The sequence below is a fragment of the Littorina saxatilis genome, linkage group LG9 (genome assembly GCF_037325665.1).
Source record: "Littorina saxatilis isolate snail1 linkage group LG9, US_GU_Lsax_2.0, whole genome shotgun sequence".
In the NCBI taxonomy this organism is placed as follows: Eukaryota; Metazoa; Mollusca; class Gastropoda; order Littorinimorpha; family Littorinidae; genus Littorina; species Littorina saxatilis.
Window position 1 is genome coordinate 25,488,812 of NC_090253.1, and position 12,303 is coordinate 25,501,114.

At 43.6% G+C, this 12,303-nt stretch overlaps 1 protein-coding gene across 1 annotated transcript in view; it reads right to left on the reverse strand.

The window, feature by feature from the left end:
• The window catches only part of LOC138975692 (squamous cell carcinoma antigen recognized by T-cells 3-like), a 51,320-nt gene that overhangs the window by 23,497 nt on the left and 15,520 nt on the right, over positions 1-12,303 (reverse strand). The window contains exons 7-8 of the mRNA XM_070348433.1: positions 4,683-4,838; positions 3,111-3,249 (exon numbers count right to left, since the gene is read on the reverse strand). Coding sequence (XP_070204534.1) covers positions 3,111-3,249; positions 4,683-4,838 — 295 coding nt within the window. The remainder of the gene's footprint in view (positions 1-3,110; positions 3,250-4,682; positions 4,839-12,303) is intronic.

The window sequence follows — 12,303 nt, forward strand, 5'->3', positions numbered from 1 at the left end:
TCCGACGAAGTGTCGCCCGGAAGAGACGCCCACGAGGGATTTTATACCCAAGCGGTACGTCCCTAGGGACTGCTTCCTGCCTGAAAGGCGGAAGCGGGGAAAGCTATGAAAGCTGTGCTGCCGCACCCACTGTTCCTCTAGGGAGTGTAGGAGGACGCACTTCCCCTGTTCGGTCAGAGACCGAACGCGTGTCTGGGCTTTTCCCTCGATCTAGACGTTCACTCAATCGGAACGACGTAGACCTAGGGCCTAAGCTTTCGCGCACACGAACCGGTGTGGCTACTCTCTCCAAACACGCACTTCGTTTTGGCCGGAGAACCCGGTTACTGGCGAAGTATAAATACCTTGATCGTCGTCAGTCCAAGAGGCCTGGGAACGCAGCAGGGAAACACCACGGAAGCCCTCAAACGAGGCGTGAACGTCGGCGGACGTAAAAGTGGAGGAAGGCGGAACACACACCCTGGCAAGGGAACGCACACCTCCCACACCGGAAGGCAAAGACACATCTCAGCCTTGGTAGACGAAAACTCGGCTGAAAGAGAGGATATCTAAGCACTCAAGGAGTGCAAAATAGCATAAACATCCTGCTTCTCGCTAACAGAGCCTGAACCGGACAAGACCGGTGAAGCAGCTGAAGGCAAACTAGGCATAGCCGGAGAATTAGGTAAGTCTATCGCACATCAAACGAGGATTTAGTCAAGGATCTGTGACTTTAATCAAAGCTTAACATGCCGAACTCTACGACTTACGAGAAGGCTTCTTTGTGGGAGAAGGCTCGGCCACCAACTTAGCATTTTTATTCTTTCCTTATCCGACATGGCGAACGGAAAAAATGTAAACAAAGCTAAGTATTCGACCAAACCTAAGTCACAAAACGATAACAAACGACAAAAAAGCTCACCCAAACACACAGTAGGAGCAGAGGGACCGTGTGCAAGTACCAAGGCAGGGTCTGACAAAGGCAGAAGTCAGACAAACCGGCTGAAAGCCGGAGCAAAATCAAAACACGTCTGTAGACACAGATCGCTGGAGAGTGAATGATTCAAAGATGGCGGCAAGGTCAGGAAGTCACGCGTGACTTTGTCATGATAAGGGGTCAAGGTAGCTCTTTTTTAGGGTGACCTCCCCTTGTTACCAAGGCGATGCTATTCAGCGTCCTAGCACTAAACTGGAGTAAATTGCTTGATGTGAGTTGGGATAAGAATGTAATTTAATAGATAATATTCCCCCAAAATCAGTGTATGCTGCTTGAATGGCCGGGTATACAAATAAAAATTGACTCATGCATGAGTTAGCGTGGGAGTTTCAGCCCAAGAGCAAAGAAGAAGAAAAAAGAATGTACATAACCATTTGTCAGCAACAACAAGAAAACTATTCAACTAATCACTAGTGCCTGAAACCGAAATGCTGAAAATTGTTGCTTCTATTTTCTGAAGTCACAATTCTGACTCAAGTTGACCAAATCAGATTCTCATTTAAAAAGAGAGAAAAATGGTTACCCACATCTTACATAATCGTGAAGTTGGGTGAACAGTCAAGAGAAAAGTCCAGGGGAGGTATTCACGAGCTGTGTGAAAACTAACATGGCTTTGGTGGCTAACTGGCAGATAGATATAGGGCTGCAAATCCTGATTGTAACTGATATTCACGTACCATGAAAGATCGCCATTAGCTATCAAGTTTGTTACCTCGCTTCTTGCTCTGTACAGATGCACACATCTACTTTAATCAAAGGAAATCCCACCCAACTACACTTCCCCATTATGCGAGAGATGCAGAGTCAGCTACGTTGCCCAACACCACATGTAGACTACCACCATCGAAACATCTAGAATGAAGGCCTCAATTAGCAATTGTACAGTAAAACCTGTCTCTAACGGACACCCTTGGGGAATGGTAATAGTGTCCCTATTAGACAGGTGTCCCTTCTTCACAGGTGGAGGGGCCGGGGCAATATTTTACAAAGAGCACGTAAAATGAACAAGACACTTTTTGTCAGTCCTGTAGTATGTATTTATTGGATTGAACATGAGACTCACTGAAAATGTGAGTAAACAAATGATACATGTAGCAAACAACAACAACAACATCCCCCCACCCCCCCCCCCCCCCCCCCCCCACCTAACCCGTTCCCAACACACACTGTGCATTCAAACTTGCGCAAGTCGGACGTCACAAAGCTAAAAATAGCTGACTCTTCATCAGTCATTCAACGGGAAATTCCGCAGTGTGTCAGCTCTTGTTTCATTCAGTTTTTCTACTCTCAGCATAAATGCATGGAACAGAAATTTAGCTGTGTTAACTATTGTTTCCTTCGAACGATTGCTTACAAAGAGAGAGAGATCATCACGTCTTCTTTTTCCGATTTGATCCTCGCGATCTGTGTTTTACCACATCCCATCTCCTTCGCCACATCTTGGCATGATTGGCCGCTATCTAGTTTTTTCAAGGCAGCGACACGCTGCTCTAAAGTCAACGCTTTTCTTTTTCCTGCTGGAGATTCCATTTTCAAACACAGTAGTCTACTGTTGCTTTTGATTGTGACTGTATCCACAATGCGGAAAAGCGAAAGTGAGTGAGCGAAAGTGGGTCTCCATCTAAACAAGCCACTGATTGGTCAGAAAAGGGACAGGACAACCAATCAACAACCATTTGTGCTACGGCTACGGCTGCCGAGCACTGTCTGCATAACAGTCGAGTTTTCGAAGTTGCGTTTTTATGTACGTTGTGTCCGTTTGTGACAGTGTTTACACTTCCTACGGTCCGAAAAATCGTGTCCGCGTCCGTAAGTGGCAGGTGTCCGCCCGTTAAAGGTTAGTTATTGTTGAAATCGTGTTCGTGCCATGATAAACTGTCCGTATGTAGCAGGTGGCCGTTACAACAAGGGTCCGCTAGACTCAGGTTTTACTGTAACAGAAAGAGGGAGGTCCGTTAACTTCACCGCCTTAATGAGACTTTGGCGGTTCCTAACTGAGTTTTATGAGTGGCGGTTAGGGCAGTTACAGCGCAGATAACGCCACTATGCGATCAAGTGCTGCTGAAATGGTTGCCTGAATACCAGTCCTTCAAGTTACCTATGAAAACTCACGAAAACTCACTCTAGGCCATACCTTTGATCGTCTCAAAAGGCTGTGAGTTGCGTTCCAAGGTGAGGATGTAGTTTCTCCACAACGTACCGCTCCATGGAGAGTTCCGCATCGCCCGCTCGTAGGCTGCCATGGACATGCTGCCGATCTTCAGTTTCTCATCCTGTGCACAAAACAAGATTGAACCAGAATTCTTGATATTTAGGTAGACAGCGAAATCCATAGTTCTTACATCTGTAATGTAAATAAACTTAGTCATTCATCACTTCTCAATACTTTATTTAGGGTTCAGGTTTAAACAAACATAAACAAAACAAAAAAACACAGGACCTTCACAAGTGTCAGCTACATTTGTGGCAGTGTTCTTGAGTCAATCTGATTAAACAAAATTTCAGTAACAATTTTTGCATGTGTCCGTCTTCCAATAAAGTTCACAGCATAGCACATAAAACAAATACAATAGCAATCAATCATTGACGGATGTCCACTAACAAGCTTAGACTTAACTGTGACAAAACAGAAGCCATTCGTTTCACCAAATCCTCCCTCTCCTCCTCTCTCTCTCTCCCTCCTTCTATCACTTTGGGCAGCAGCACTATTGAATTCTCAGACTCCGTCCGTGATCTTGGCATCTTTCTTGATAGCGATCTCTCCATGAAACACCATGTTATGAAAGTCTGTCAGTCCGCTTACATCGAGCTTAAGAGAATAGGTTCTATCCGCCCATACCTTACCGAAGATGCCACCAAGACCCTTGTTTCCTCCTACATTCTTTCTCGATTAGACTACGGAAATTCTGTTCTCATTGGCTGTCCTCAGTCTGTCATCCATCCTTTGCAGCGCGTTCAAAATTCTGCAGCCCGGCTTGTCTGCAAAGCCCCTCGGTCCCAGTCCTGTTCCCCCCTGCTAAAGAAACTTCATTGGCTCCCTGTAGAGCTGAGAATCCAATATAAGTGCTGCTGTATCTGCTACAAAATAATATCTGGCTCAGCCCCATCCTACCTGTCTGACCTGTTCACACTCTATACACCCTCACGATCCCTCCGCTCCTCTGTAGACACTAGAATATTCCGTCTATCTTCTTTTAGTCGCAAACAGCACGGCCAGAGAGCCTTCTCCCACTCTGCTGCCGTTGCGTGGAACTCTCTCCCTTACTCTATCCGACACTGCCAAACATTCTGTTCCTTCAAATCAAACCTTAAAACACACTTCTTCACCCAGTATTTTGATTAATTTTATTTCAACATGGTGCATTTTTGAATCAGGTGTTTGAATGTTTGAATGTTTTGCCTGTGTTAGTATGCTTGCAGATTGTATTGATGTAGTGTTTAAGTTTCGTTGTTCACTTGTGTGCTGAATGCTGCTGCACATGCTTTTGCTTTGCTTTGTATGTATTATGTATGTTTGTCATTGTAAAGCGCTTTGAGAACGTAAAGCGCTCTATAAATCTCCCATATTATTATTATTAAATCAACCTGAAAAAAGCGCCCTTGCTGCCTCGCTGTGATGCTTTCTCAGTCTGCCAACTCATAAGTAAGATAGATCCAAGTGTTAAGTTGAAGTGATGTATTGAAATAAATATCAAAGAGCACTGACCAGATACTTTGTGTACTGGATCCAGAGTTCCGGCACCAGACAGTTCTCCAGCAGGGCGCGTTCAAAGAGACACTGTATGCGGGCTGGGTCCCCCTCCGACATCTCGAACTCCAGGTATTTCTGGTACTCTGCAAGTCTGGGGGCTTCGGCTGCCAACTACACAAAGGATGAACAAAACAAGTGAAAAGTCACTAGTGGGAAAACAATCAGGCATGGGAATTGAAAACAGCTGAAAATTTGTAAGTAATATCAAAGTCGACGGCGCTTAGCCTTACTAGGAGTGTCCGGGGGCATGTACCCCCGGACATTTTTTTCTCCAAAGAACCCAAATTGTGCAATTTGGTGTCATCTGAGCTCCAAATTTGCCATTAAATTCAGTAGATGTGTGTTTTTGCGAACAGAAAGCTTCTTCATGTTTCGGGTCGGTTGTGTGACGTAAAAGAGATTTTTTCCGTTGGATCCGTAATTTACATTCCTTGTGCATAGAGTACAAAATGTGTAACCTGCAGCATCTGTTTTCCGTAGCCAAAATGCGTATTTGTAAATCAAATTATCCTCTTCATCCAGCCATTTGTTAAGACACGTATTCTTCAGCCAGTGATCAATCTTCCTGGCTTCACTTTCCGATTCAATAAAGCACATTTTCCTGGTAAAAAAACACACATCGTCCTCCCTGCATCTGTTTCAAAATGGCAGCCAGATTGGAAGCGGACGGAAGCCGGAACCGTAATTGTTTGGATCGGACGGTGGAAAAGTATATCCGAAATGAAATAAATTAGGTTGCGGCAGTCAAAATTTTGTTATGAATTGAGAGTGTATGTTTTGGTGTATCTTTAAAGAACAATACAAAACAAGCAAAACACACAAAAAAGTAAGTGGATACCTTTATTAGTTCCTGAGATATTGGCATTTTAAGATGTACGCCGTCGCGATGCGATTTAAAACTGAAAAATAGGGCAACTTTAACAGCACAAAGCTACTACAAAGTAATTGCTCAGTCAATTCAGCTTATGAGAATCAGTTCTCAGCAACCAGGAATAGAAAGAAATCATTGTTCCAGCACTCTAGTCACACATTTGTTTTACCAGTAAGCATTGAAACTTTACGAAAAACAAAGCTGAAAACAAACCAAAACTGCCCGGGGGGGCAAGTTTAGGCCATCACAGATTTGAAATTATTGACAGCAGATATCTGAAACTGTCAGATCTTCCAAACAAATATATATAGAACATGCCCAATTTTTTTCAAGACATTATTGGAATAACCTTTTGACTTATTAATTGCCAAAGTCAGGAAAAACATCAATTTGACCGGCGTCCGGCCGGCAGTTCTACCAGGTACATATATGCAAAGCTTCATAACTTTTGAAATACTTGGAGTATATAAATGAAATTTTGAGACATGGCACATTCTACGTTTATCTACATTCTTGCATAATGTGGGATTGATAGCTTGAAAAATATGGAAACTAAGAATTTTTTTTTTATAAAAATATGAAAAAGAGTTGGCATGTTGCTGTCTGTACACAGATAAAAACTGTCATAACTTTTGAACGAATTGATGGATTTACCACAAATTTGAAAGCAAAGAAGAATCCAAGTTTACTATCAAGTTAAAGTACAATACTCCCTTGAATGGAACCCCTTCAGCACAAAGGACCCCCCCCCCCCACCCCCTCCCCCCCCCCCCCCCCCAGTACATATATGCAAAGCTTCATAACTTTTGAAATACTTGGAGTATCTAAATGAAATTTTGAGACATAGCACATTCTACGTTTATCTACATTCTTGCAAAATGTGGGATTGATAGCTTGAAAAATATGGAAACTAAGAAAAAAAAATCATAAAAATATGAAAAAGAGTTGGCATGTTGCTGTCTGTACACACACAAAAACTGTCACAACTTTTGAACGAATTGATGGATTTACCACAAATTTGAAAGCAAAGAAGAATCCAAGTTTACTATCAAGTAAAAGTACAATACTCCCTTGAAAGGAACCCCTTCAGCACAAAGACCCCCCCCCCCCCCCCCCCCCCCCCCAAAAGCTAGCCGGAAGCACAGTCATTTTATTTTGCAGCACATTTTCAATCACGTAGGCCTTAAAGGCACGATACGTTTGTCCCAAGTTGTGTGGTGCTTCCACGATGAACGCACGCCCTGAAGATGACGATGGGGCATGCCTTCTAAGTAAGGTCCAAGGCTGTCTGTGTCACACAGTGAAGAACTTGAAGACGCATCTTTCTTCGCATTTGTAGACACAAGCATGTACCGAAGTCTTGCAACAGGTACATCCGGAAACAGTTTGTTGAGAAACAGTGCAGCTTCATCATATGTTTTGTATCCTTGATCCCTCAACAGCAACGTCTGGAGTAGTAGTTGATCCCTGAGGACAACCGCAGGAAGCTGCCTTTTCCATTTGCCAGAAAAACAGCCTTCAGCTGTTCAAACACTTCACCCTCTGCACACACACAAAAAAAGCCAGAAGTTGTAACAATATATACAGTGTGTGTGTCCTGATTCTTTCTGTGTCACTTTCAGGTTCACTGCCAAACAGTGACATTGCTTTTGAATGTGTCATTATAAATCTGTGCTTGCCTGAATAAAAAATTGTTGAAGAAAAATGTTAAAAAGATAATAACAAAAAAAAGTGACATTTTATTTATTTTTCTTATTTTCTTTTAAAAGTTTCATTATTTTGACTTCATTCAGTGAAAAGAATATTGTGCAGTCTATCTATTTGTTGCCATAACATTTTTATTTATTCACAGCGAAGCGTATCAATTCGTTAGTTCAAATGTATCACGTCGTACAACACAAAACAAGGTGCGGATCGGACGCATTATGGTGATTACCTCCCTTGACCGAACAGACGCTGTCGATTTGATCCAAATTACAACGTAATCCTACCACTACCTTTAAAAAATAAAATAAGACAACTCCAAAAGACTCTAATCTTTTGTGTTAGATGTGTATTTTTGTTATAATAATGTGTAAATCTTGGAAAAGGTCATTTTTATCGAACCGACCGCCACTTCCGGTCTGATGAAACTTCTTCGAACATCGTGTCCGCTAGCACTCGCTGAAAGTTTTGATTTCTGCAATACTTTTCCCAATATGTGCAAAATACTACAACAGATATCTTCCTACATCATTTTTCTAGCATAAACTGAAACAAAAAACCAGTAAACTTACCGATTCCACTTGAATTGTCCGTCACAATCGCATCCGCGGCGTCACTTTCTTCACTCGCCATTTTGTGACTGGCGAATTCGAACATCGCGGACGGACCCTTCGTTTTGATTGGCTCGCTTGCCTTGGACACGTCATGAATACATTAACCTAGTACCTCATTCGAAAGGGTACGGATTCAGCTTCATTTTTCTTGAAGTTAGGATGCGTTTTAGGTGGATATTTTTGTCAGAATCGTTGAAAAATACTCAACTTTTGTAGAAAAATATAAAATTTCAAAAATAAATTTTCATTTAATTAATATACTTACCAACTCACATAGATAGCAATAACTTCGTTTGGTTGCTAAGACATTGAAGCACTCTTACATGGTAACATGGGGAGATAACTCTAAAACAAAAACCACCTGCCATATAAGGCATGATCCGTGGTAGTTATCTCCCCTACCGGTGCCCGCGCATGCGCAGGCCGTATACCGGTAATACTCATTCCGTTCTGAAACCCATATCCCTTTATACAAATTGCGGGGATGGCTGGGAGGGAATTCGATATGTGAGTTGGTAAGTATATTAATTAAATGAAAATTTATTTTTGAAATTTTATATTAAATTACATATTCTTACACAACTCACATAGATAGCAGATTGCTAATCTAGGTGGTGGGTAAAATTTACTCACAAATTAACATCTTGCCAGTATCTGGCCTGCAGCTACAATAGCTGACGGACCGAAAGCTCTGTACTGCCGGGACAGATATGTCCCGTAGGAAAACATACAAAAAGGCATCTTCTGATGTCTAGTAGATGTGTACTATAAAAACGGGTACTTAAAATATCCCGCAGATAGAAGCTCATGACTACGTTCTCGCACGTTCAAAGAGCTGCGTTAATGACTTATGTAAGTCTCTCAGACTTGAGAACAGGTAAAGAAGAGGCCCACACTCTGACTTCTTGAGTCCGTGCTGCCTGAAGAGGGAGGACTGACTGCCCCCCCCCCCTTTCTTGCCACCACTGTAGGCCTGCCTAATCAATGTGGCAGACCATCTAGCTAAGGTTGACTTCGCTAAGTCATTGCCTCTACAAGAGTTGATGGAAATAAACAAAAGCCTTTATTCTGATGATCTAAACAGATCAGTGCGAGTTAGAAATATATTTAAAACTCGAAATGTTCAATAGGCTAATATGGCTCTAACAGAGCCAAACTATTGCACGTGGATTGAATTGTATTATCAGAGCTGGTTCCTCAGGTTTCTGATTATTTGCCAGAAATTTGAATCAAACCTAAGCGCTATCGATCAGTCTTTCTCCAAAGAGATGACTATAGCAAAACCAGATAGAAAATGCACCTATACTCCCGCTTCTCTCAGAAGCTACTAGAGTAAGTATGACCGCTTCTCGTGTTTAGATTAATAAGGCTAATTTTGTCAAGGATTAAACAATCCGATCTCAAAAGCTCGAAAACTAGGAGCAAATCCCAAGTCGGGACTGGAGATTTGTTCTCAGCCAACCAAAGGGAGGCTCCTTTAGCCACGATGGCGATAACGAGCCCAAGTGAAAAATTTTTTGCGACCTAGCTGTTTCAGTGCAACTGATATCGCGTAACGTCTTAAAACAGAGACGTGGGGAAAATTCAGAAAGCCCGAATAGGTGGTTCGCCACCTGCAATGAACGGAGAGAAATGGAGTTCTTTCCGTTAATATTACGCCATTTGTTCCAAGCCAGACAATGTGACATGGAAACTAAGCCGCTGAACCCTTATGGGATCTCTAGACCAAATCCAGAGTTGAGGCAGAAGCCCCTGAGCGTCTCAATGATTCCCGTACAGTAGACACCCGTGTGGATCGAGTGTAAAAAACAGCGCCCTCTTGCCAGCTTTAAGGGTCTTAAGGGCTGACAACCAATGAAAAATGGGCCCATAATGTGCGACCGACAGGCCGCCCCGAGTAAAATCGAGAGTATATCCGGGAACGGTGAGACGAACATTTAGCAGAAGGAGATAGTACCGAGAGGCAAAAAACTTCTATCAGTGGCTTCTTCAAAATCACCAGAAGGAGTAGAAGCGCGTAAAGAGATAGAGCCCAGTCCGTGTGGACATACTTGTTAGACTGACTTAGAGAGTCTGCCAAGACATAAAACCTCTCAGAAAGGTACTTCGCTGCTAATAAGATCTCGTGGTGGAAACACCACATCAAAATCTCGCATGCTCGATGTGGCAGCGATGGGAAGCGAGATGCCCCCCCCCCCCCCCCCCTTTTGCTTATTAAGATAAAAAGGCCACTGAGGTGTTGCCTGATTGAATTAACACATGTTCTCCCCTGACAAGGGGAAACAATTCCACAGGAAACAGAAAAACTGCTTCGCTGATGGAGAGAGAATCAATGGAAAAGCCTTGCATGAGTAATGGTGTGAGAATCCAATGATTGGTTGTGTCTGAGAACCAGTCAAGAAAAGACACTAACATGATCCAGCTCTTTGTTTGATTGCTAGAATCAACATAAAAGTAGCCACTTACGATCTATTTTGTGAACCAAAGGAGGGAGTAAACATCGGCACGATCTTTGTAAGTGACCCAAGAAAGGACCTAATCCCCCTCCAGCCGCTGTGGTAGCACACAAAGGCTGAAAGCAGAGTGATGACAAGCACTAAGACTCCAGTTGACAGAACTGTCAATAGTAAGAATAACAACATGCTATTGTTTGCCCACTGAACCCAACGCTAAATTGCGGTGGGTATTTGGCAAAGCGCCATGCCGGGAAGAAGATAAACAAACCCGACCTCTGAATCGCCCGGAGGGGATAAAGTGATGGGTATTTGGCAAAACGCCATGCTGAGAAGGTAAAAGGCAAAGCTGAGATTAGTGTTTTTCTAGATAAGAAAAGCCAGGCCTGCCGTGGGCTTTTATTTTGCTGTGAGTTTCTCTTTGTTAGAGAAGAGTCTGCGTGCACAGAAGAGGATTCGAAGAGAACCCTCAAGCAAGGAAGAGAATAAAATTTCACCGACAGAACAATACTGTCGGCCGAGGACTTCTCTCCGGTAAACAGCAAAGTTAGATCCTTTGTAAATGTGTCCCAACAGACACAAAGGCATCCCGTGAGTACGTAACCGCACAAGGAAAAGAACAATTCAAAGACTTGTTCAAAGACGATAAAGAAAGAAGTGCGGCCACAATCTTTCACAGCCAGGAGATCATGATCTTGAAAAAGACAGTTCCTCCTTGCTATGAACATAAAGATGAATGATCGTCAAGCCCGGTGTAGCCGGGAGCGGTTCCGTATTAAGAAGAAAAGAATACACTAAGTTCTTAGGCTTGGTGTAACCGAGGCCTACGGATAGCGCTCAGCGAGTGATGCGTTACTTGCGCGGGTGACGCAAGCGAAAGCAACGCCGCCTCACTGCCCACAAGGAAGTGGAGGCAAAGGAAAATCATATGAAAACACTTCCACAAGTTCAAATGCCCCCAAGGGAGGATCTCAGAACTTAAAGTTCGAAAATTTCCTGCAATAAGGCTCAAATCAGCTGAATGTGACGCAAGCCACAGCAAACCTGAAGCAGGAGCCTTCCCCATATGATGCCGTAAAAGGCAGAAGTGGGGCAAAACATCGTGTGAGAAAACTTTTATAAGTTGAAAAAGCCACGAAAGACTCTAAAACTTAAAGTTCGCAGATTGTTCCTGAGAAGGAGCAAAATCAGCCAAAGCTGATGGTGAAGTAAAGCAGATAACTATGCTACTGCTAACCCCTCCGGGAAACAGTGCATATTAACCTCTGCTGCTAGTGCCAAAACGATGGCAGCTTCCTGTTCAGTGAAATCCCAACGATTGTTGAAAGGATGAGAACCGGACACCAATCCCGGCAAGGCAACATTTGCCGAAACCGGAAAGGTTGGGGAAAACAAATTTCCGGAAGCCAGAACTCCGCGAACGGATGTACCATCCACCTGCCTTATGCCAGCCACAAAGCTGGGAGAGGAAGCGGATGCAGCTCGTGGAAAGGCAGAGGAAGCCGCAAAAGCGGAACCGGAAGCCAAAGACTGATGATTGCCGACTGCCAACACCAAAGTGTTAACGGCGGAAGGCAAAACCATCCTGCTACCGGAAGCGATAGCCGCCGAAGCCATCTTGGCTAATGGCATGGCAAAGGAAGACAACAAAGGTCTGCCAGTGCTAGCTAGACGAAGCTTCCGGTTGGTGGTCACAGAATGATGAGCCGCACGACCAAGAGCAGCAAGCCAGGGCTGAGCCTCTTGCAGGAGCGTCCCCATGAGCCGATAGCAGCGGAAGAGGAACATCGCTCAGATAAACTTTAGCAAGTTGATAAGCCACATCAGGTGACTCTAAAAACTTGAAGTTCTCAGCCCGTTTCTGATAAGAAACGAAATCAGCAAAGCTGATGGAGGAGGAGCAGCGGAAGTGGTTGCCGCAAACACCCCTTCCG